The 25,961-nt window shown below is 44.9% G+C and overlaps 3 protein-coding genes across 3 annotated transcripts; 1 reads left to right on the top strand and 2 right to left on the bottom strand.

Annotated features, from left to right (window-relative positions):
• The first annotated feature begins 1,087 nt into the window (after positions 1-1,087).
• On the top strand, positions 1,088-4,784 carry LOC133930737 (formin-like protein 6). Its single transcript, XM_062377457.1, has 4 exons — positions 1,088-1,547; positions 2,586-3,289; positions 3,671-3,892; positions 3,992-4,784. The coding sequence occupies exons 1-4, from the start codon at positions 1,475-1,477 to the stop codon at positions 4,643-4,645; spliced, it is 1,653 nt and encodes a 550-aa protein (XP_062233441.1). The 5' UTR covers positions 1,088-1,474; the 3' UTR covers positions 4,646-4,784.
• Positions 4,785-7,756: 2,972 nt separating this feature from the next.
• LOC133930736 (cinnamoyl-CoA reductase 1-like) lies at positions 7,757-11,157 on the bottom strand. Its single transcript, XM_062377456.1, has 5 exons — positions 10,882-11,157; positions 10,639-10,793; positions 9,435-9,623; positions 9,007-9,359; positions 7,757-8,246 (listed from the first exon to the last, which is right to left on the bottom strand). Exons 1-5 carry the CDS (start codon positions 11,057-11,059, stop codon positions 8,075-8,077), a joined length of 1,047 nt encoding a protein of 348 aa, XP_062233440.1. The 5' UTR covers positions 11,060-11,157; the 3' UTR covers positions 7,757-8,074.
• A 7,522-nt stretch (positions 11,158-18,679) lies between these two features.
• On the bottom strand, positions 18,680-22,896 carry LOC133930735 (BTB/POZ domain-containing protein NPY1-like). Its single transcript, XM_062377455.1, has 4 exons — positions 22,633-22,896; positions 21,241-21,310; positions 19,647-20,816; positions 18,680-19,534 (listed from the first exon to the last, which is right to left on the bottom strand). Exons 1-4 carry the CDS (start codon positions 22,692-22,694, stop codon positions 18,956-18,958), a joined length of 1,881 nt encoding a protein of 626 aa, XP_062233439.1. The 5' UTR covers positions 22,695-22,896; the 3' UTR covers positions 18,680-18,955.
• Positions 22,897-25,961: the final 3,065 nt, after the last annotated feature.

Genomic DNA, 25,961 nt, shown 5'->3' with positions numbered 1-25,961 from the left:
GGCAGCGCAGCTCGGGCGGGCTCGAGCCCAGGGGCATGGCCGAGGAAGAGAGCAGCGGCGCGGCCCGTGGACCAGGGGGCAAAGCGGTGCGGCACAACAGCTCGGTGCGGGAGAGGATAAGGAGAGGGGGGCAGGTTGCGGCTGGGCCGGCGTGGCCGGGCGCATGCGTGGCGGCGCTGCTCGGGAGCGCGGCGCAAGAGGAGGCGGCGGCGCGTGCGAGGAGGGTGGCGGCGGATGCAAGGGAGCGGCTCCCTCTCTTGGCTCGCCCGAGTGGATAAGGAGAGGGGCAGGGGAGGAGAAGACGGGCCGGAGGAGAAGAAAAAGGCCGGGCCGGTCGAAACAAAAGGGGCCGGCCAGGCTTTCTCCCCTTTTTTTCTTTTTCCTTTTTTTTCTTTTTTTTATGTATATGAGTATGTATATTCGTATGAGGGTGCAAGTGTACGTCAAAATGGCATCATACACAAACTACTCCAGTGAGTTATGTGATCTGATATTTAAAGTTTAATGGTTAAATAAACGGTTTTAAAATTTGAGGGTTATCCGAACACAAGGAATACTTTAGTGGAGTAATTTAGACTTTTTCCTACTATAAATAGGTCAGAACCCAATTTCATTATTTTCTTTTTTTTTGAATTTTTCCTATCTTTATGTTTTCTGATTTTTTTTTTAAAAAAATCTGATTCTTTTTCCACATGTTAATGGGCTAAACGTGATTAATAGGCCTAAGTCAACCTATCATATCTACCATGTCACGGGCCAATATGGTTTTACATGGACTATATCTAAACTAAATACTCGGCACGGGGGCTAACATGGCCCGCAAACCAAACCGTACCATGTCTAATGGGTTATACCGTTATCAGGCTGCCAAGCCGCCATTTGGCTTGCTCTAACACAGTCCCCTTTCTTTCTCTTGCCAGAGAAACTTTATGATTTTGACCTCTGATTAACGACCTCAACCGAACCACAAGCTCTCCGAAAAGATCAAAGGCTCAAAAGGTAAAAGAAAAGCAGATGAAGATAAGACCATTTGAAAAAGGAGGAGGGCCCTGCAATAAAAAGAAAAAGGAGGAGGAGGAGGGGGAAAGAAACGGGGGCAAATTTCGAATTTTGAACCCAATTCAAACTTTTCTTCTCCAGAGCTCCACAAGAAGGGAGCAGGACGCACGCAGGCTGGCCCGTTCCATGGAACCGTTCTTCTCGCAGCTCCGGAGCAGCACGCGCCCACGACGACCCGTTAAACAAACCAAACGTCCAGACCAACACCAAAGCCTCCGAAAAAACAAATCCACCAGCTCGCTGCCACCTCCCTCCCCCAATATATCACCGCCGGCTCCGCTACTGCTCGTCACGTCTCCTCCTCCCGCGCCGCCACACGGTTCGGCGACCTCGCGTCTCGTTGCGTTCTTGGCCGGTTCCTCCAAGGGTGCGGAGGAGGTCCTCGAGGCGGCGGAGGCGCGCGCGCGTGCCACGGATGTCGCTGTTCCGGCGGCTGTTCTACCGGCGGCCGCCCGACGGGCTCGTCGAGATCTCCGACAACATCCTCGGTGCGTGCTCTTTCTCGGTCCAGTACTGGGTGTTGTGCTGTTTTACCTGGGTGCGTTTGTGCGAACCGGCGTGCTCTCTTGCGCTCGGCTTGGACCTGTTCGTCGGGGGTTTCTTGGAAGTAACGCGTCGCCGGCACGGGGAATCTTGTTCGTGCATGTTGCTAGTACGCGCTTGTCCTTGCTTTATTTCCCATTTCCCGAGGAAAATAATTTATGAACAGAATTTTGGTTCATTTTGGGTTAGAGGTGCAGATTTGCTTTCGAGAATGGAGATAACTTTGCCCAGACTTTGTGGTCATGTGACGGTGGGTTCGGTTCATGCTTTGACTCGCGGAAAGGCCATTGCTTAGCTGTTGCTAAACTATGCGCTTGACCATAATAGGGACACGGAATTGACCAGAGTAGTTGGTTATCACCTTGCCATTCTTTTTCGATAAAGGATCACGTCTTCGGTTTGAAGTGCGAGCGGTTCTGTTCGTTGCTATGGTTACAAAATTTAGTCATTTAGCACCAGTTAGTTCAGGAGTTTAGCATATTTTTTGAAGGGAGAATTTAGCATTTTTTCTATGATGCAAAATTTTGTTTTCTATGCTTGGAGGCTGGGGTGCTTATTCCAATTGTTGGATTGAAGAATGGATGGGATCGGATGCACATTAGCTCATTTATGTGAAAATGACAAGCTTTGAAGCTTGAAGGCCCATGCTTGCGGCAGATATGTACACAAAGACAAAAGATCATGCAATTACTTGATTATGTTGCTTTTGTGGGGAAATGAACTTTTGTCAATTTGAGAACTGAGTGTCATCAGGAAATTTGTTATGGCTTCTTGTTCTGATGAAATTGACCACCCAAATCCCCATTTGACATCCACTTGTGTAGCTCATGCGATATGTACTACATTCTCTTTCCTCAAACATGCATTGATGTTTCAGTGTTTAAGTCAAAGGAACTTCAAATTGGGTGAACTTTGATTGCTCTCAGTCCCAGTATCATCTTTGGGGTGCTGACTATTGATTGCTTCTTTACTTTCCATTCCAGTATTTGACCACTGCTTCTCCACGGATTTGTTTGAAGAAGACGAGCTGAAGCCATACATTGGAGGCATCTTAAAACAGCTACTTGGCCGCTACTCCATAGACTCGTTCATGGTATTGAACTTTGAGGGAGGCAAGAAGGACAACCAAGTTGCCAGCATTTTCTCATACTACGACATGAGTGTAATGGGTTACCCACGTAACTATGAAGGATGTCCCCTGCTCACCATGGAGATGATTCATCATTTCCTGAGGTCCAGTGAAAGCTGGCTCTCATTAAGCCAGGACAATTTTCTGCTTATACATTCAGAACATGGGGGGTGGCCAGTTCTTGCTTTCGCATTGGCAGCCCTACTGGTTTACCTCAGACGGTATACTGATGAGAGTAAGGCTTTGGAGATGGTCTGCAGACAGGCACCAGATGGGTTAGCTGAGCTATTCTCACCTCTTGACCCAGTGCCTTCTCAGTTGAGATACTTGAAGTATGTGTCAAAACGGCACATATCACCAGAATTGTGGCCTCCTGTTGACAGAATGCTGAATTTGAATTGTGTAATAATCAGGAAGGTACCAAATTTTGATGGGCAAGGGGGATGTAGACCAGTATTCCGGATTTATGGCCCGGATCCCCTTGCGCCTAATGACAGGAATACTAAAGTTCTCTTTTCGAATCCAAAGACAAGTGATTTTGTCCAGCTTTACACACAGGTATAATTTTGTTTGGTTATCAACCTATCATGAATCACACATTGGTCTTTTACAGTATGTCTGTGATTTTTGTCTATAATGCGTTGGCTCAGAAGTTCAATGTTTAACATTGTTACTGATATATTCTAAAAATACTTACAATCTTACAAATTTAGTTCAATTTGTTTCTACTGAGATTACGAATAAGTTCAAACTTCAAAGCACTTAATCTTTATCTTTTGGTTATTTACTTTATTGGGTTCCCTTTTCTCCAGTTAATACAACAGGTTTAAATTTGACTTAAAAGTTTATATTGGATATCTGTACTGATATTTGTAAGACATCTTCAAGCTTGAAGTGCTGAAGTGAAGTGTATTAAACTTTTCTTGTTTGCAAATTCAGGAAGATTGCGAGATAATCAAGGTTAATGTTCAGTGTCCGGTTCAAGGAGATGTTGTAATGGAGTGCACCAGCCTGGATGAGGACTATGAACATGAAGTTATGATGTTCAGAGCCATGTTTAGCACGGCTTTTGTTGAAGACAATCTGTTGATACTTGATAGGGACCAGATTGATATTCTGTGGGACACAAAACATCGGTTTCCTGTAGACTTTAGAGTCGAGGTAATTGGATCATTCTTGCATCTTATTGCATTAATTTCCTGCGCCTTTTCCGCTTTGTATACAGTTACACATCATGATTTTTCTCCCTGATAATTATAGGCTATATTTTCGGATATGGACATGACCACAACAATTAGCAAATCTGAGTTATCTAGTGAGGAGAAAGAAAGCCTTTTGAAGGTTGCTGATGTGTTCAGTCATCTGGATTGGTCAAGCAAAAGCGATCACATCAGAAATGATGAATCAGAACAGAAGGAATTACGCAGTGAACGTGATGGCTTTGATGTGATACCTCTACAGGATACAGAAGTCAGCGACATCACAGCTGAACATGGCTTGCTAGATAGCAGATCTGTCCTGACTCATCACATTGAACCAGCAGATGACCTTTCTTCCGTGCCAAAGTTTGAGGGTGGCGAAGGTTACTTTGCCAATGCACATTCTTTGCCAGAACCTGAAACTGCCGGCCTGAACACTCATGAAGTCCAAGTTTCAAAGGATGTAAATACAGGGGAGGAACAAAAAGTGGATAACGCCGAGAATAAACCCAATTCAGAAATGCGTTCATTGAATTTCTGTGATGCAGAAACTGGTGATGCTGCAGCTGCCGAATGGTCTGACAACAACTCCGATGTGTTCCTGTCAGATACACTCTCAAGCAGCTCTCCGTCTAGCCCGCCAAAGTTCGACGAAGATATCCTGGAAGCTGGAATGGTTGAAACTCGATCAAGACCAACAGAACTGCAGATATAACGAGTTCGCGACTTGCTTCTGCTGTAAATTGGGGCTCGCCTGATCCATGGATGATGGAGCTGCCCAAAATGTACTTTTATACATACACTTAAGCAACACTATAAAAAAGACTTGGTTGTCCAGACCATATGCTTGTACAGTTCACTCCGGCAAACATGCATGAAAATTTTCAGATCTCTCCGGATTTTGGAGAAATGTGGTGGTAGCTAGAAGCAGAACTATCATCCGTGCATACCGAGATGTGATCAAACCACCGATGTGCTTGGCCACCGCCATCTGCAACGCGGCGACTGGGAGACCGCGTCGATGCCGGTATAACGTCAGACCCTAGTCCGCCGCAATCTCCATCCACTTTTTTTAGAGGGTACATACGCACACAACCGGGCAATCTCCATCCACTTGCATGGTCGCCGGTGAGCCTGCCGCCGGCCCGGCTGTCTTTGGGGTTCTGGGCGCCCGTAGACCGTCGGCCCAAGGCTCACAATCCCGGCCGTCACGTGGCTTAGAAACCAGTGCAAATAGCTCGCAAGTCGTCTTCTCTGGCCCACGATGGAAAGTACGAAATCAACTCCCAACGACGCCGAGTCCAGCTACCAACCCAACCCGCCACTCGAGAGCGGCCCGAAAAGTTAGATTTTTTTATTTTTATATTTTTAATAAAAAATGCAAATATATATATCTATTTTGAAATTTTACAAAACTATACTCAGCGCATGGTTTTATCAAGACCGTAGTTAATTAAAGAAGAACGAAGATTGAGAAGAAGATAAAATGAACTTAAGTTCTCGTGGAAAACTCAAGAGAGGGACGAGTCGAAATTGATGGGCGTGTGAACGACGTTTACGGTGTGATAAACATAAAGATACCAGATTTATCCAGGTTTAGGTTTCTCGAAAGATAACAGTCCTACGTCTTATGTATTTTTATTATGAGTGTTTGTGAACGGATTACATATGAGTTCTCTCCCTCATCCTAGACCCATTATCCTCTTTATATACAAGAAAATAAGAACTTACAAGTGAACTCCTTTCAGTAGACTCATACCTAGTTAGATATTTTTTTCCCAAGCTATCATCACACAGAGCATACACGCAACACCCTGCGCTGGTGGTACAACGAGGCCCATCCCATCCTCATGGATGCCTCTAGCTTTATTTTACCTCGTTAGCCATGCTTGTCCTCTTGTCGTGAGCCGTAAGCTTATCTGCCAAGTTGTCCTGTCCCGGCCTTCCGTGAGCCTGCCAGCGAACCTGTCCACTTGCCTAATCGTTCTGCAGACCGTGTCCCATCTATCATGCGGCGTCAAGTCATTTCTTAAAACCCCACTCCGTAGCATTTAATGATACGGGACAAGACACTACCTATTTGCGCCGGTCACGACTTTGTTCGCTGAAAAATGTGTCTTAGAAAGAAAAACACTTAAGTATAAATCAATAAATGTGATTAAACTGGTTATGTATGAACGTCCCGCGACCAGCAAGGACTGGTTGTGGGATCATAATATATCGTAAGGAGACTGGTCGGGCAAGCCTTGTGCTGGTCGAGCGAGCCTTAACCTGGTCGCGCGATAGGCCAGGGTTTAGGAAATATCCTCCTCCGATCGGCATACCCTTCGAAAAACCCGTTAGTCAGGATGCCCCCTTACTCAATACTCCAACACTTTCCCACCAACATGCACAAAGAGATGGAGAGGGAGAGGAGAGCGGTGAAGCCCTGTCGGGATACTTCAGTATTAGAGGTAAATATTTTAACCTTAATATTTTTTTACAAACTAATTAGGTTAGTCATCAGCTCCAGTGGTGGACATAAGTTAGACATCGGACCTAAGATTTAGTGATATTAGATCTAGTTTTTTAGGATAATTGTAATAGTTGGATGTATGCTTTTTAGATAATTGTAATGTGGTGGGTGGATCTTCAAAGAGAAGAGACATAGTTCGAGATTTCAATCTTGAAGAAATGTGTAGGGACTTAGGTTGTGGGTTGCTTAAAACTAGAACAATATTAAATCAAGAGCAATATCTTCAAAGACTTAGAGATACTTATTGGGGTTGTCATTATAAATCTCTTAAAAGTTTGGTTGACTTGTTCCCAACAATTATCAAGTACTAGAATTTGTGGAGGAAGAAGATATGGATGGAAAAAATAGAGAACAAGCATGTGGTCTTCAAGTGTATTTTCGATCTTTTGCATTTGTCTTCTATTTGCATATCATGTTTGACTATTTTAATAATCACAAATACCTTATCAATTGCATTACAACGGAAAGATCAATATATTGTGAATGATATTAACTGTGTGAAAGCAATTAGAAGCCATTTGGATGAACTTAGAAGAGATGGGTGGGAGAAAGTCTTAGGTGAAGTGTATGCATTTTGTGACAAACATGATATTTTCAAGTTGGAAATGTACGAGGCATATATTAATTCAAAGAAGCCAAGACAAAATATAGAATTACCGAAAAGCATCATTTTGAAGTAGATTGCCTTAATGGCGTTATTGACCGGCTACTTCTAGAGTTTGATGGTCATTTCAATGAGATAACCTCTCAACTGTTTGATAGATTCATTTCATAATTTTAATATGGAGAGTTTGTTAAGCCTAGCTAAATTATATCTTAATGATTTTGATTTTGAAGAATTAAGGAAACTTAACCATCTTCTTTCTCTTTACATTGATGATGTGCAGGAAGATGATAGATTCTCTAACATATAAACTATTGTTGAGCTTAAAAAAGGGTAAAGACAAGAAAACATATTTGCTATCCTTTTGTTTATTGGCTTTTGAAGCTAGTAATTGCATTGCCTATCGCCATTGCTACAGTTGAGAGAAGTTTTTCGGCCATGAAAACTGTGAAAATATATTTGCGCAATCATATTGGTGATGAATACATTAGTAATAGCCTCATTTGCTATGTGGAGAAACAAGAAATGTAAAAACTTATAAATGATGTTGTGATTCATCGCTTCAAGGTGTTGAAACAACGTTAATACTAGAAGGTAATGCATCATTTTTATTTGATCTTTTCAATAAAAAGATCGTTGAAACATTGTTTATCAGGAGATTGAGTTGGATTTCGATACCTGTATCTATATCCAAATAACATTGTTTATCAGGCGATTGAAACTGGAGCACTGCACGCGAAAGGTCGTCGGAGATGACGCTAGCGACGGAGGAGGAGGCGCTGCTCGCCGGCGACACTTAAGGTACATATACCAGCATAAAAGTTATTCACACTGTTATTTCTTGTTGCATTCGTAAACGCAACCGACACTTTAGGTACAGATACCCATACATAGTTCATCACACCCATGCATCGCTTGCAAGCTGCAACTTGACAAGAACTCCAGCATCAGCCACTGGAATAGTTTGCATGCCATGCCATGCACTAGATCGTTTCTGCGAGGGCCAAGCTGGACATCCATATAGCTCAGGGACGCGGGGACGACGGGGCAGGAACGGGGAGGATGCCCTTCTCCTGGAAGCTTATGACGGTGTCGTACAGGCACTGCGCCGCCGGCGTGAACTCGAGGCCCAGGTCCCGGAGGCGCTGGTTGGATATCTTGTAAGGCTGCTTCCTCGGGTTCACCTCGTCCGAGCACCTGCGATGATGCGATGCAAATGCAAGAACGGCAAGCAATAATTAAGTGAGATGCTGATACGCTAATAATCAGTAGCTCCTACGATCAGTAGCAGTTGGGTTCTTGAAACAAAAAATCTGATCGAAGTAGTATCGATCTGTCAAGTACGTATCAAGTGACAGCACGCAGGAATGAAAATTCTTCTTTTGAAGAAGAATCGTTAAGATAATTAAAAAAAACCCGAACATCGACTAACTTGCTAAATTATGCACAGTCTTAATCTTTCAATCACTGAACTATATTGACACGTGATTCGATCCCATTACAGGAAATCGTGATTAATGTGCAATCTAAAAGTACACGCGTGCATGCACTTGCTACAAGATTCTTAGAACCACTGCCACACAAGGGGAATTTGCCACTCATTTCTAAGCGCAAGAGTCAAATGTTCAGTCGCACAGGACTCTGCGGAGAAATTATTGACTACATCTCAATGAACTCGTGATTCAGGTGTCTACTAGAAGTCTCAAGTGCCGTGCGTAGCCAAGAAGACGATAGCGCTCAGCACTTGGACCTTCTCGTACCTCGTACGAGCGAAAGACTCGGCAGCAGATTTCGCCGTCGGTTTGATGTCACCGCACACGTAAGCACTATCCGTTGACAATTCGACATGATTTCATCTTTTCTTTCACAAGTTTGAAAACAAAAACAAAAAGACAGAGACATGCATGCATGCATGTACCCCCATGCAGGGCGAGAGCATCGAGACTGTGCCACTGACCTTTCGGGGACGGGGTAGTCCGGGAAGAACTTGTGGAGGATCCTGACGACGTCCTCGCGGTGGAGCACGGCGTCGGCGCAGATGTAGCGCCCGGCGGCGCCGGGCGCCTCGAAGACGCGGACGTGCGCGTCGGCGGTGTCGCGGACGTGGACGTACGCCTGCACGGCGTTGGCGTACGTCTTGGCCGACCCGTTGAGGTACTTGAGCACGTGCATCAGGCTCGCGTTCACCGCCGGCTGCAGCGCCGGGCCCTGCACCAGCACCGGGGTCACCACCACCAGGTCCACCCCGCGCGCCGCCGCGGCCTCCCACGCCGCCTGCTCCGCCACCGTCTTCCCATAGCAATACCAGTTCTGACACCACAGCGGCAATCTTAAGCACATGCATGTGAACCAATGGCGTCCATCATTAATAGCTATGATGAGTACCTTGGTCTTCTTGCAGAACTCGAGGTCGCTCCAGCACGACTCGTCGACCACGGCGTCCGGCGCGCGGTTGGGGTCCATAGCGACCGCGCCGATCGACGACGTCAGCACGACGCGTCGGACCGTGCCGGCCTCCGCCACGGCGTCGATGACATAACGCGTCCCCCTCACCGCCGGCTCCATCATCTCCTCCTGCGCGTAAAAAAAAATGTCACTCCACTAATGCCTTCGTGCAAGCACGCCATGTGATAAAGGTCACTGAGGAGTGGGCCTATATATGTACAAGCAATCTCATCGTCCCCGGAATGTAGCGTTGGAATACATGAATTCGGCAGGAAACATTTTTTTTTTTCAAATTTAGCATAAGACAAGTTGTTTGCAGCTGGCTGCCAACTAGTGATATTTAATTAAGGGCAAGTATATTTGTGCCTTCTTATAGCCTACTTATACGTTGGCATATAATCTTGAGACAATTTATAAGATAACTCCTATAATAGATTGTCTTTTTAGCTATCTCATAGTAATTATATAATTTGTGCATGGAACAAATAAATATTGTGAGTTGTATAGCAATGATAACTGTTATAATAGTATAAACTTAAATTTTAGCTTATGTCTCTCACATCCCTCTTTTTCCTCCACACCACCTAGAATCCTAGGTGACATTGCATTAGATGACTTATGAGACAACTAACGTGTACCAATATACTTGCCCTAATAAGGATAATTCGAGTCTGATCAGATATATGACACGCTGGTTTATTGCAATTTCCAGGCTTTTCTTAGGCAATCAAAATACAATTTGTCGCCCTATGCACTAGCAAGAGTCAAGACGACAAGACATTATGGTGTACACAACTATAAATTTCCAATATTTCTCTATATGATCACTTAATTTTTTAATCTAGTTTATGATGGTTATGGTTATGACAAAGTAAATTTTCCACTTAAGAGGGTGTTCTCCTACACTCTGCATTGTCGGATCTGTTCCGAGATTCGTGCAGAGCAAGAGAGACAAAGATTCTCTGATCTCAGAGCAGATTCAACAACACAGAGTGCAGGAGACATCCCCTTAGGGGAAAAACTGCGTTCATATGGTCACGAATTGCAGTGGTTTTTAGATCATCCTATCAAACGTCCGTGAACTACATCATGGACCCAACTAGAGTACAAACCGTCCTTACAGTCCGGGTTACGTTACGCGTACCGGATCGTCGGTTACCGGCGACGCGGTGTGGAACACGCCGTGGCAGCCGGCGATGGCCGCCCGCAGCGCGTCGCTGTCGAGCAGGTCGGCCCTGCACAGGGCCAGCCTCTCCGCCGCGCCGGGGAGTGCCCTCAGGTGCGCGTTCTTCGCGTCATCTGTCTCATCAAACAGAATAAGAGACCAATCAAGATCCATCTCTAGCGCCATCTGTCTACCAGTCAGAACTAGCTAGCGCGTACGTACCAGGGTTGCGCACGGTGCCTCTGACGGTGTAGCCCCGCTCCAGGAGGAGCTTGACGATCCACGACCCGATGTACCCGCCGGCGCCGGTCACGCACACCGTCTGCCCGCTCCCGGGCGCCGCCTCGCCGTCGTCGCCGTCGACCACAGTCATGTCGCGCGCGCGATTACCGGCAGTCATGCCGTTACTTTGAGGCGAAAACAACTGCAGGGGTTGGGTGTGTGCAGGCGCCAGGCGGTGTGTTTGGTGGGGTATCTATAGATGACGCGTCGTGTGTGTATTCGGTAGACCTGTTTGTTCCGGCCAAGAGTTGGAGTTGGTACGTAGCGTGGTATCTAGCGTGACAGGACAGGACACTCTCCCTGCTTGATGATGACTCCTCGGGTTTCATCGCCTCGGTCCTTTAGGTGTGTTCATGGCGTTGACAGGGCCTACGCACTCTAGATGCGGCATCGCCGTGTCGGGCACTTGCCAATTGACGAGTCACGTACGTACGGCGCACTTCTGGTGTGCACTCACAAGCTGGGACGTTTCTTCCTTTATCTGGCGAAAATGCACGATGGCCGATAATATATATATATATACATATATATAGATATATGTATTTATATAAGCTGCCATTGTATTATATCGTGAGTATTAGTTCCGAAGTGGTAATACTAGAGGCATCTTCCTATCTCTTTCTACATGGAGATCACTGGCAGCAACGAAGGTTGATGATCGGGCCGTACCCGTGCTGATACACCCAGCTACCTCACTCTGGCAAGGGCCCAACTGGGACCATTTGGTCGTGGGTTTGATCTCTACGATCGACGTCAACTGTTGAAACTAAGATCTCGAATAAGAAAAACTTTCACTCCGATAGAAAGCTGAAGGCTCCTGGATGTGATACGTGTTTAGAAGATGAATAATCTTAATTCCTCTGTCATCTCAGGTACGGTATGTTTCTATTTATAACTCGTACTTAACCACTTCACGCTAGTATTTACAGTTTTATCCCCTCAACTGTCACATTCTCGGCATATTCGGGGGTATTGTGATGCAATCAAGTACATTTGTATAATTACAACTGTGCCCTGAGCGACTATATAGGCTTCGACGTCCATTGGGCACCTTCGGCCAGTCTCGTGACTGCGCCACGAGTCTCTCTCCGACCTCCAACCGAAGGTTCACCACGACCTTCACTCCTACTCTCCGGCGCCGTGGGTTGACATTTGACCTCCAGTCGAAGGCACGCCAGAGCCTTCGCCTGCACGGGTGGGTGAAATTGCTGATCAACCTTCGGCCTCCGACCGAAGGCCCGCCATAGCCTTTACCTACACAGGCGGGGAAGTCGCAGATCAACCTTCGGCCTCCAACCGAAGATCCGTCATAGCCTTCGCCTGCTTTACCTAAAACACAACTGCAACATCCATCGGTACTCAGCCACCGGTGAACTTCGATTTACCATCTGAAGGGATATGGGAGATCATCTCCAACACATATTGTAATCACCTCCTGATCACTTCGTCGTACGAGGATGTTGATTCTGTTTTTGATCCCTAAAGCATCCGCTCCCTGGACGATTTGATTCATGCTACTTTGGTTTCCTAAAGCATATGCTTCATTCCACGATTCAATGTTTGTTCTTTTGCGAAAGAAAGAATAATATTTGTGTTTTTTTAAGGGGGGAAAACACCCCAAAGGAGCGACAAGCCCGGTACTTGAGAAAAGGAACTTTTTGTGAAAGAAGATGCTCCTTTTTGGCTTTCACAGTTGATTGCAAACATCAGCATGCATGTCCTTAAAAGCAGATTAATTTATAAGACCTTCAGTTTCCCATAGAGAAGGAGTACAAGTCATGCGGTGGTTGCCCAGGATCTACTCACGGAGCTACGTACATCTGTCCAAGGCACTCCAGCCAAATGGCCATTGCTTGTCATGCGTGCGTACGTTAATCATGCACGGTGATCATCACTAGCTAATAAAGGTCCAGCAAAACCTGCAGCAGCCTTGGACGCAAGAGATACATGTAGCTTGTTGCAAACTTGTGCAACTGATGCTTGTGGAAACAACCTTTTTTTAAGGCTGCGTTTGGTTCAAGGTTACGATAACCAGTTAAGCTAAGCTAAGCTGCCCAGTCTGGCAGGGACTTTAATTTTGTTTTATATTTTTTTCGTTCATCAGCGAAAAGATTAAAATTCACAAAGTTTCATTAAAATTTTGATTATTTTTTATTCTCTGCTCCGTTAGTTCCATGTGTTAGTGAAAGAAAAATTCCTAAATTTTGATGAAATTTTAATCCTACCTGCCATCTAGCCATTCCGTTTGTTGGCTGCTTACGATTTATTAGAGCAACTCTTGCAGCTTACTTAAATCAAATTTCTTATATCTCCTATATACAAAATGTTCCAAAAAAATTCAAGCCATATATCTCTTCAATCTCCACCAACTTCTTAAAACCCATCCCTTATATCTTAGAATCCTCTATTTTATTTATATCCAGTAGCTATAATTTAAACAGCAAAAATTCAAACGACGAATATTCAAACAACTACATTTCAAACGGCTCCTTTTCAAATGGTTATTTCTCTAACGGCAATATTTTGAACTTCTATATATTATCTGTTTTTGGTGCCTCTCCTCCACCACACTAAAATGAGTTGTCGCAGCTTCCTCGCATCAGGCATTAGAGTCGTCGTCTGATGATGATGACGATGACAGACTCATTATTGTTGCCACACACACAACACACAATCAATATAAGCTTTTGAATGCCCCACAACATAGCGGTTCTATGCCTAGCCATCAAGAAGTTCATTGCAATAGGAAAGCAGGGCATTCGAGACTATACAACGACTACTTTTCAGATGCTCCTACCTACAGTCCAACTTTCTTCAGACGAAGGTTTATAACTAGGCCATATGTTTTCTTCGCCTTTATCGTTGATCTCTTGTTATAAATTATTATTCTTTTTCGCACAGGTTTAAAATGTCACGTTCTCTATTCTTGCGCTTAGTGAATGATGGAGAAGCCCACGATGACTATTTTGTTCAGAAAAGAAATGCTGCTAGACATCTTGGGCTATCTTCTATATAGAAGATTAGCACAGAATTTAGAATGATAGCTTATGGAGTACCAGCAGATGCTACTGATGATTATGTTAGCATTGGAGAAAGTACTGTCATATAGAGTCTAAAAAGGTTCGTGAAAACTATTGTTGAAGTCTCTGGAGATGAATATTTGAGACAACCAAATGCGAATGATACCGTTAGGTTACTTGCAATTGGAGAGGCAAAAGGTTTTACAGGAATCCTAGGGTCCTTAGATTGCATGCATTCGAAGTGAAGAAATTATCCTATGACATGGCAAGGTCAATAAAGTAGCTATGTGCATGACCCCCACAATCATTCTAGAAGATGTTGCTTTACACGATCTTTGAATTTGGTATGCCTTCTTTGGTTTACCAATGTCTCATAATGATATAAATGTTCTTCAACGTTCCCCACTCCTTGCCAGACTTGCTGAAAGGTAAGCTCCACAGGTAAATTATACCATCAATGACAACAAATATACAATGAGATATTACCTTACAGATGACATATGTCCGCAATGCACCACATTAGTGAAGACAATACAATCCCCACGAGGAAACAAGCAAAAACATTTCGCACAGGCTCAAGAGGTAGGTAGAAAGGATGTTGAACGAGCCTTTGGAGTTCTCCAATCTCGTTTCTCCGTTGTTCGTGGACCAGCTAGATTTTGGGATAATGACATACTGTGGGAAATTATGACCGCTTGTTCATCATGCATAATATGATAATTGAAGACGAGCGACATGATGATGAAGACTTCTAGTACGAAGCTATTGGAGACACTGTCAGGCCCTCCCATGCTCCTACTTCCGAACTGGAAGAGTTTATTCAAATTCATCATAGCATTAGAAACAAGCAGACTCACTGTCAACTACAAGATGATTTAGTCGAGCACATGTGGCAACATCATGGTGGGATGTATTTTATTGAAATTGTGTTGGGCTATTTTAGCAGTTTCATTGATCTTGTATGCCGCATATGTAATAATGGGAACTATTCCTAATATGTTTGTTTCTGTTGGTTTCACAAAAGCTAACATATGAGTGCCACATTTAATAGTTTGTAAAATATTAAAACATTACAACAAGTGTTCATGCCACTTTCATAGAAAATAGTAGATAAGTGCCAAACATAGTAGTTTACAAAATATTACATTACAACAACTACTCAACTAGAGGTACGGGCTCGTCGAGTTAGGATCTCATTCTGCAGGCTCATGTAGTATTGTTTTTTGCGCATCAATCATGCCACTAAGATCCATAAACATAATTGTCGCCTCCTCCTTAATTCTCTTGAGTTCTATCGCTTGTCTCTCTACCTCAAGCTTTCTTGCCTCAATTGCAATATTCTCTTTATCAAGTTCATAGGCTCTCCCTTCAATTGCCAACCTCTCTTGTTCTAGCGCATATGCTCGTTCATAGCGCTCTTCTTTTTTCTTCTCTTTCACGGCCCCGCATCTACCTTCTTTGCACATAAATGATCTAGACCTTCCTTGTACAAGTTATCACTACCTCATCGTAATTTTTTTCTCTGCTTTCCTGCCAGTTGGTCTTCTCATAATCACATACTCATTCTCAAGATCTAGTGCATCATGGTGGCCTTCACAACTATTTGAGTTGGTACTAGGAGAAGATGTACCAGAAGATGAACTTGGTAGTTATCTTTTGTTTTTTTGCAATCATCTCAGATGCCCTACTAATCCAATTTTTATTGTGCTTCAACAAATTCCAAGAGTGCAGCATTTGGAAGGACATATGTTGCTTGTCTTTTTCCTTGTACAAAGCATATACCTGTACAATCTGTGCAAGTGCATATATTCTGTTAAACATATTGCCAACATATAAATTTACCCAATATATAAATTTACAAGCAAAATACAGAGATATGAATATTTTGCAATATCACCTCACTTTGTCACTTACGCTCAATTTGCTCATAGCATCTGACGAAATTGTTAACACACTCTTGAATGGTAGACCAACGATGAGTGAGGAAACTTACATTACAGTCAGACTCATACTCCTTGTGCTTATGTAAGCAAGCATGAATTCTATATAAGTTGCACAAGATTGCTCATTGCCATGGATTGCATCTAGACTAATATTTTGCCATGCCAACACCAACGTCTCGTCTTCCTTCTCACTGTAATTGATTGATCTTTTTTGACTCTTTCTAATGGGGGGAGATGCATATTCAATCGGGGACTCTTACTCTCCGATTGTACTACACAGTTCAAGGTCATCAAGATTGTTGCTCTCATTCATCAAGTTCACAAAGTAGTTCTCCATATTTTCCATTTTTCACAAGCTACAAATTTACTGTATTATGCAATTAAAGAATTTTAGTGTCAAATTCGTGGATGAATTGCAGGCGCAAGGAGCAAGACATCTCACTGAGCGTCTGCCCCATGCAACAATGTGCTTGCCGACCCACTTGCCTCACTTGCCTGCAGGCCTGCTCACCGACCCGTCACGCCCCTTCCTGTCCATCGAGCCGCACTGTCTGCCCTCCTGCTCGCCGACCAGCCCCGCCCAGCAAGCCGCCCCACCAGCTCCCCCGCCGAGCGGCTTGCCTGAACATCGAGCCCCCCACCCACTGAGTCACTCCGCCCCCCGGGCCTCTTCACACCCGTCGAGACACGCTGCCTGTCCGTCTTCTCATTGAGTCGCTCCGCTTCCTAGCGGACTCGCCCCGCCTCTTCCCGCCTGTCGAGCTATAGCACCTGCCCGTCTGCTCGCCGACCCGCTCCTCCTCCTGGCCTGCTGGCCGACCTACCCTACCTCTTCCCGCCCGAGCCAGGCCGCCTGCTCGTCTGCTCGCCGAGTCGCCCCGCCCATCAAGCCGCTTCTTCTTTTGGCCTACTTGCCAACCCTCCCCACCTCTTCCCACCCATTGAGCCGCACCGCCTGCCTGTCGTGGCGTCGTGCGCCACAGATGGGGGAGGCAGCGCGCACAGGAGGTAGAGGGGGCGAGATAGGGAACGTCTTTCGTCTTTTAGAGTCTTTCGTCTTCTAGATTTAGGGAACGAATGGATGAGGATACAGAAGCAGATATGATAGGGAAGCGGATGGAGAAGCTACTGGAGGTAAGTTTTTGTGCTATATTCCCTACTTTTAGCTATAGGGAAGCAAATAAGGTAACTGCTGGAGTTGCTCTTAGTCCTACATCCCCTTGTGCCCCACACCGCCTACTGTGTGTCATTAGTGGACGCTGAAACGGCACTCGCATTCTACGTGTCTGATTGACGGATGATTCGCCCAACCAACCCGTCAGTCCACCATCAACCCCGCGTCTCCTTCGTTGGGTACACGCCAGGCTACAAGGACGTTATAATTTACCGAACAAGGCAGGCATCACTAAAAGGTCAGAGGGGCGGAGGGCTCATCACTCGTCTCGTCGTCAGGGCAACAGACGTAGACACCGCACGTGTGCTGTAGATGCCTCGACTACCGGCTCCATGGACACGACAATTTGGAGCGAACTAACGCGCCATACGGACTTCCATTCAAAGCGAGAGGATCTTGCGGTGGAGCGGAGCAGGAGGAGGTGGTCCATATTGCCCACTGTGCACCATCCATTTTAGTCGGGAGGGCCACGTCTAAAGGTGTCCATCTGGGCCAAGCCAAATGGCACAACAAATTTAGCCCGGCCCAAACAAGGCATGACCTGGTTGGGAACGGGCTGGACCGGCACGGTACGGCTAGGCGGTCGTGTCTGCATTGGAGGCGTGACACGTCGGGTCGACACGATACAACCAGTTTAAGTTTTTTATTTTTTAAATATATATATAATTTGTTTTAGAGGTAACATCACATATGAATTGTGATGTAGTAGTAGTACACTTTACTACCAAGCACAAAGTCACGAGTTCAATTGCAAATGGCACTTGTTTTTAACGGGCTAACGGGTCAAGAAAATTCATCGAGCCTATCATATTGTGGACCAGCATAGCACGACCCGACCGTGTGCCGTACATGGGCCTAAGGTTGGACACATGGGCCAGGATGGCATAACCTGCTTAGTTAACGGACCTAAACGGATCGTGTCGTGCCGGGCAGCCCAGTTGACACCTCTGCCCATGTCCAAAGGGAAGCGGTTCCTCTACCTCGTGACATCGTCATTAACACTTAAGCTCGCTGAGAATTGACTCATATGTGAGCGATCAGGTTACTATATCATTACAACAAAGGATCTCCTTCCGTCCCAAAGAGTAAGGCCCATAGTCCACTGGCCGGCTGAACACGAGAGTGCGGACGAAGAGGGAGCCCAATAGTGAACAGGCCGCGCGCGTGGCATGACGCGTCATCCGTACTATCCGTCCCCCGGGCACCAGGTGCAACCTAGGGCCCGGAGCCGAGCAGGATGTCGCCCGCCCGCCGTGACGCCGTCCCGCGGGGATCGGCAGCCGGCAGGCCCCGGTCCATAGGGCAGATCTTCCGCCGCGCGGCTGTGTGCAACGGGCGGTGAGCGACTGGTGCGGTTGGAACTGGATCGAGAAACCTCATGCCCTGATGCCAACGCGATCCTGTGCGCCTGCAGACGCGGAATGAACGAACAATCGACGCGCTGCTCCTTCTGGAACGTGATAAGTAGCCTTGGAATCGATCCATGGGTCCTGATCTTTCATCCGCTGTAGTACTATTTCATATCGTGTCATGTGGATATATTTGTCCCGAGCAGCTGTTAAGTGATCAGTGATTGCCATCAAACATACTACCATAGTCACTTAAAGAATTGCCCAGATCACCGAGTTAAGCTTAAGAATAACTGTTAAGTCTGTCACAGAAAAAAGGTCATTACCCCAGATCAGAGCAATTGGAATTTGGAGATAGAGAAAAGTTTTCTAGCTGCATAGCTGCACGCCCCCAAGCACGTCTGAACATGTTCTTCGGAAAAGAGACGACTACAGCACGTCAGCACAGACACCAACTGTGAAGGTTAGCAGCAGTTCATCGTTCACGACGGACCAGGCTCCTCCTTCCTCTGTACAGCAGCCTCCAGCCTACGAGACCGAGTACCGCCGGTTCCTCGACGACGAGCTGGACGACTTGGACTCCAGCGGCTTCGCCGACGACCGCGGGCTCTGCGAGCTCCCGGATGTATCCGACCCCTTGCCGACGACGGCCTCCCCGGGCAGGTTCCCGCTGCCGACCCACAGCTTGTCAAAGATCCTCCGCGACCGCGACGACAGAGACAGCCTGCTGCTCTGGTTGGCGGCGCTGCTCCTCGCCACCAGCCGCCGCCCGCCATCGTCGTCACACTGGTCGGCCAGCTTCAGGCTCCCCAGTTGCTTCTTCAGGGCGCCGGGGGTCGGGGGCTCCGGCAGCGCGCGGCCCTCCTTCCAGTCGTCGTTCTCCAGGCGCAACATGCACCGAGCCACGCTGCCGCCGTTGGCTGCGCCGCCCGTGGCCGAGGCGGCTCCCGCGGCGCGCAGCTGCTCGAAGAAGAGGACCTGGACCACGACGCGGAGCGGGAGGCGGTCGTTCTGCGCCGCGTGGATGCACGCCTCCTTGGACAGCTTCTTGACGTCCATCAGGCTGGAGATCTTCCTCTTCTCCATCTTGGGTAGGCTGGGATGCAACTGATTGATCACAAAGGCAGAAGAAAAGTGAGATTTTTTAACGAACTGATCTTGATGGCTTGAGAAAGGTGAAAATAAGATTGCAATTGTACATGGTTGCTGTCAACCAAACCTTCAGAAAGATGTCGATAGCGGTGTACAATCCATCATGCGAAGGTCTAGCTGATTCAGGCATGGAAGTCGCCAAGCCCACAAAGCTAGAGACTGTCAGATTCGGATCGGAGGCAACCGCAGCTAAGTACCTGTCGACGAGCTTGCATAATGACAGCAAAGATTCATGATCTAAGTTTGTCTCAAACATCTCCTGGTCAAGGTTGTTGAGAAAGATCCCATCTTCAGCTACTCCGGCGCGCCTCATATATCTACTGATAAGTGTCTGAACAAGTTGAACATCGTAAGTGGTCTGAGCTGGCGGCTTGGACGGGATCAGAAGATCATTGACTGAAGCTTTGTGTAACTGCAAGACAATCCTGTCCATGAGTTCTTCCTTCAGGAGCTCTCCGGCTCCAATCAGGACAGTGACTTTCAGAAGCTTCAGGAAGAACCGGCACGAGCATCCCAACGATCCCTTGTCCGAGGGCAGTAGCCAAACGATTGTTTCAAGCAGATGCTTGTACGTGGAGGAGTAGACATCGTCAACCAGTGTGTCGCAGCAATCAGGAAGCCATCTAGCAGCATAAGCCTTGAGAGCTTCTACAACTGCATCAGAAGGGATCCTTCCTCTGGACTTAACTGCAACCATGACATGCCTATAGAGGTCCACATCCAGTTCACACAGATCTTCAACCCACCAGTCCTTCGGAACCGCCTGTGAGCTTTTGCGAGCTTCAACTATCTCATCAGAAGACGCAGATTTCCGGTTGTAGGTGTATGACCACATCACATTTGACGGGTTAACGGTAGCTTTGGTAGCAATAGAATCTATGCATCTTCCAACCAACTTTAGCTCCTCAGACCATGGTAGCAATGCATCAGTGGTCTGTAGCGCTATGATCGAGTCTTTCCAGCTTCTGAAGATGCCGGCATTCAGGAACGCTTCGATCTTAAATATCAGATTGCCCTTATCAACATCCTCGGTCATCCCAAGGTACTCCGCTGCACACCTTGCTGCGACAACGTTATATGCATTTAGGGTCACAACCATGCCATAGCAGAACTTTGCGCAGATTTCAAAGGTTTTCACTCCACCAGGAATGTCTTGTATGACAACATCATCAGTGCCGTTCTGACTGGCCTCGATTATCAGCCTTTGTAACAAGCTACTCTTGGAAAGAAGAGGGAACTGCAAATCGACGATAAAGTGATCAAAGTTACAGAGACTATCTCTCAGAGTTTTTATAGGAAAATTGCTATAATTGAACAGTAGACATTTGTAGGTTTTCTGTAGATTTATCTGTTGAACAGATTCAACAAGTGGACTTATTTAATCACATGGTATGTTCATAGTTGTCACCTACCACAGAAGAAACTCATGGGAATTGAAGCATGATCTAAAGAAACGGTGGGAAAGATTCTGAAAGCAACAAAGATCCAAATTACAAATGGCACCTGACAAAAGATGTTACTATAGCAGCATCTTCTAGTGTGCTGATAGCTGTACCTTGGCGGATCCATTGTTGTAACTCTTAAGTACAAGAAGTGTCTTAAGACAGAATGACAGTGTAATCTACTTTTGTTAATAGATGAGTGAAATGGTACGGAATTACCTTGTGCAGATAGAACTTTGCTTCGTCGACACGGACAACAATATCTGACGGAAGGTCGGACAGCACATATCTTCATAAGATCGACATGGTCAGAGTTACATAACTGTTAATGAAGACGCATAACAAGATAATACAACACATGACCGAAAGGAAACCATTGAAAATGCCATGGGCAAGTAAGGAGAGTTGGGATTTCCTGCTCAGGCAAAAGGCTAAAACTGGTGTTCTTGTCACTTGGTCAGCAATCATTCCATGACCACAACAACAGAATTTGCAGGAATTTTTCAGAACATGCAAAGCAAGTAGTTGTTGGTTAACACATAGAAATAGCATATCCTATTCATCTACAACACAGCAGGTAAAACTTTCAGAGTAATTCAAGTACTTGTACAGTATACCCTTTTTTCTTTAAAACTTTCTTGTACTTAATTGAAATGAATGTAGCTCTCCTGCTTTCCGTAAGAGAGGTATAGTAATTGAAAGTAACCAAATATTTGTTTCTTTTTCTGGTTGCATATTCGTGTTCAGGTCAAGACATACAGATACACTTCATCAGAAAAATAAAGAAGAAAAACTTTTTCTAAAAAAATAAAGACAAGCCTTTTCAGCCAAGAAGAAATAAGTTCAAGATCCAGTAGTCTTGGCCATGCCCATGTGGTTCTAGGCGAAGGGGAAGAACATGAATCAAACAAACACTTGGGTTAACCACCACCGTTTCAAGTAAAATGAGAATCTTGTGGTCCGTATCACGTACTAGTTAAAACAGAACCTTATGATTCTCATCACAACAACTACAACTACTATGTTTTGTTTGTACAGCCAAAAGGGTCTTTTGGGTGGCAAAAGGTTGGGCGCCATGGTCAAATGCCGTGCAGGGAAACCCACGTAGCTCACAAGCACTCAAGCAGCAGCAACCCCACATCGCAAGATAATCACTGCAGAACAGTTTCTATATGACAGTCACCCAACGAAAAGGCTCTCTTTTTTCCAATAAACAAGAACTCACACATCTGGGGAAAGATTCATACTTGCAGAAGAAGCGTTTTGTTTTTTTCAGATACCACAGCATTGTTTCTGTAAGTAAGAGAGTAGAGATCGACCAAGGAATCAACCAAGAAAACATCTGAGGCGAAGGAAATCAAGAACAGGTTTGCTATTTCTCTAAACCAATCAACTGGCATTGCGTTGTTCCTACTTCCTACCAAGAGAGAGAAGTGAAAAGAAACAGGTCAAGAACTTCGCTCTGCTGCTTCTTCAAAACGAAAGCAAGAACGTTCACTGACAGAGAAGAATAGCGTAACCAAGAACATGCGTTTCCTTTTGATCACGCCGGCAAAGAAGTAGCTACGGCTTGCAGTGGCGAAGGGAGGAGGAGGAGGGGAGCGCGCTCACCTGGAGTCGGTGCCGTCGGTCTGGAAGGCGTCCGGCTTGGAGCCAAGCTTCATGAACTTCATGGTGAAAACGATTCTCCGCGACAACTTCTCTGCAGCTTCAGCTGAGTGTGTTCCTTGCTTACATTTCACGCCTCCTGCCCCGGTTCTATCGTTGCTCTGTGCAGGGAACCGTGGAGACCAGCGCAGCAGCTAGCAGGTCGTAGTCCCAAGAAACACACACGGGGGCAGTGAGAGAGAGAAGAGAGGCAAATGGTTTGGTGAGAAGCGGGGTGGTGGCATTTACTCGGGGTTCTTTACCGCTACGCAAGCCGTTAGGCCAAAACAATTTATTATCTTACAATTATTTAGATGGCTTAAAAGAGCTAGTTTTTTATATAAAAAAAATAAACTTTCTCTCTTTTTTAAATAATCTATCACATCAGCTTTTTACTTACGTATACATCTAATTAATATTAAAAAAATCAATCATAATAAAGCATTAGAAGAGGCCTTAGCGTGTCTGGTCAGTTCTTTCTCCATTTTTCAGAATTATTTCTTGCGCATTGTTCTTTGGTCTTAAATTTGCTTTGTTTCTTTGTCACATGGAAAGTATTTTCGTTCTTTAGTCAGCTTTCCGTTTCTTCGAATTTCTATTAATTGGAGATTTGCTTTCTTGTGTTCTCAAGATCTTATCCTGTAGAAAAGCTGCAGGGTGAAAAACATGTGTTGACTATGGTGTCCAAAGTTCATGTTTCTACGCATGTCGTTGCCAGTGTTACTCACATCACAGGCGAAACTATTCATCAGTTAGTGGTTATCTTATCTTCTTTTTTTTTTTTTTTTTTTGAGCCAAGTGGTTATCTTTCAGGGAACCGATTGAAAGTTCAGTGTGTGTTGTAATCCTTAAACTTCTTGTGAAGTACAACCCCGTGTCACGTCAAACTGTCCAAGCGATGCGTTTTGGCCTGTTTTGAATGCTGGTTTCTCCTGATCATGCCCTCTCTGGAATAAAACAAATTTACAACATTTCTGCGGTGCTTATATTTTTTTCCATCAAAACTTTGTGAAACATTGAGAAACCGAGCGGTTCTTTAATGAAGATTCTGTAAATAGAATTGCATGAAATTATTACTTTCTAAATAGTCATGCTTTGCACCGAACAAGTACCCTAGGTATAGGAGTGCAAGTGCGAAAAGAAAACGGTTACGATTTTAACGGAAGTACTGTAGACAAATCATCATAAGATCATACGGGACCTAGTGTTTTTAACGAGATTCGGCTATTTTGTCCATATCATCGGAGCATGACTACGGACATTTTTTATTATATTTTAATACCGTCACTATGATTGACCCGAAAATAAAAATTCAATTTTAACTCTATTTCTAATTTCACCTGTTACAAATCAAAGTCTATATAACCCACGCGAGCAGAGTCGTCATACAAGAATGCAGTACTTGCACAAGGCCTCGTCCAAAACAGAAACAGTCGCAGAACAAGAGAGCGGTGGTAGGAATGCCGAACGCATCATTTCGTTTCAGGACATGGACGTAGTCAATGCTCAAAGTCAGACCAGCTCCGGGCCCCGGTCCTGGCCTAGTATATCTGTACCATGCCGCGTGGCGTGCCTCTGACAACCGGCCCCACTTCTGCGGGCACCACTGTCGGCGTGTAGCACTTGGCACTAGGCGTATGTTTGGTTACTCGAAGAGGATCTGCATATTATAAGTAGGTAGAGGAAAAACACTATAAGTAGGGTTATATGTATTGAAAAATATTTAATTGGTTGTATTTTTTTATATAGACTAAATTGAGTTTCAGTTTATTTGATTGAATTTGAGATTATATGAGCGGATGTTAAAGTTGAGATTGTGATTGATTACTTGTATGAATATGATTTTATGATAATAATAAGTAAACCCACTTGCATGTTGTGGGAAAACCATTTAAATAATATTCTAGTTAATCACCAAGTCAATCATTTACATAATCACGACTTCAACGATTACACATAATATCATTCCAACAGTTCTGAAATATGTTTTGTATCTAACATCGGAACACATATATTTCCAACATAAACAATCGCAACCAAGCTTAATAAAAACGGCTAATTAAATTTTATCACAAGTTCTTAAGCATTTACAACTTTAACAATTTACAACAAAAGATATCTAGGAGAATACTAAGTGGCCGTTTAGTAGAGCTCTCTAACCTTCTGATTTTGTGTTGAAAATGATTCTGTGGTCGAAGTAGATTCTATGGTGAAAGCGATTATGTTTGTGAAATCGTTTGATATGTTAGTGGTAGAAGTAATTTCTGAGAGAAGATTATGTTGAAATTGAGGATAATCAGCCGAGAATCGGTGGAAGCTAGATTTTTCGGCTCCCACCTCGCAGTAAAAAATCTGGAAGTGATTCTATCTGATTCTGCCGCGGGACGTTTAGTAGCGCTCCCGCCGATTTTGGGGCAGAATTAGCTCTACCAAACGGCCCCTAAAAATGATCAACTTCTAGCTAATAGAGAAAACTACGCAACGGAAACAAAAGCTAAAGACAATAAAAGATGTGTGAAGCCATATGCCCTTAGACTTGGTACTCGTAAGACTTAATCCACATATAGTACATATAAATAATTCGACTCCAAGGAATATGCATTGGGACATTAGCAAGAAAAAGGATCACAAAGTTGATTAAAACATATGCGCCAACAACCTAGACAAAAATATGTGAATATCTAGACTTAACCAACATACCATTCTCAAACCTGTAACTACCAACCTCCACATAAATGTAAATGGAACCATAGTAATACATCAATAGCCAGCCATCAACATTACCCAATATACCATCATACCACCATTCCACATTCGTAACTCTACGACTAATATAAATGGATAGAAGCATGCTCATAACCGAGAGCGCGGCAATTCAAATGATTTTTACACCCTGCAGAGGGGTACAACTTTACCCATAAGACTCGAGGATCACACTGCTTGCATAACTACACGAGTCTGTATACAGGGGTACTTATGTCAACCTTTCTTAATAAGCCCTAACCACTTGGATTATGCATCGCTCGGTGTAGAGCCCACTTTGCTTAACTTTCGCAGCAACTATAAGTGTCTCTACAAGCCCATCCGCTTACACCGTCGATGTTCAAGCCTAAATGATTATAACTACAGAGGTATTCGACTTACATTACTATTAAATTAATATCCTTCAGGACAGAAAACACCCCTAACATCGTCCACATCTCATCTCGTCCAAACATCGACATCATATTCAATATTCGTGAACAATAAATAAGCTCTAAGCTCATGAACAATGGTTGCTAAGTATTTTGAAT

The sequence above is a fragment of the Phragmites australis genome, chromosome 10 (genome assembly GCF_958298935.1).
Source record: "Phragmites australis chromosome 10, lpPhrAust1.1, whole genome shotgun sequence".
NCBI lineage: Eukaryota > Viridiplantae > Streptophyta > Magnoliopsida > Poales > Poaceae > Phragmites > Phragmites australis.
This window is presented reverse-complemented; position numbering and strand designations above follow the sequence as displayed.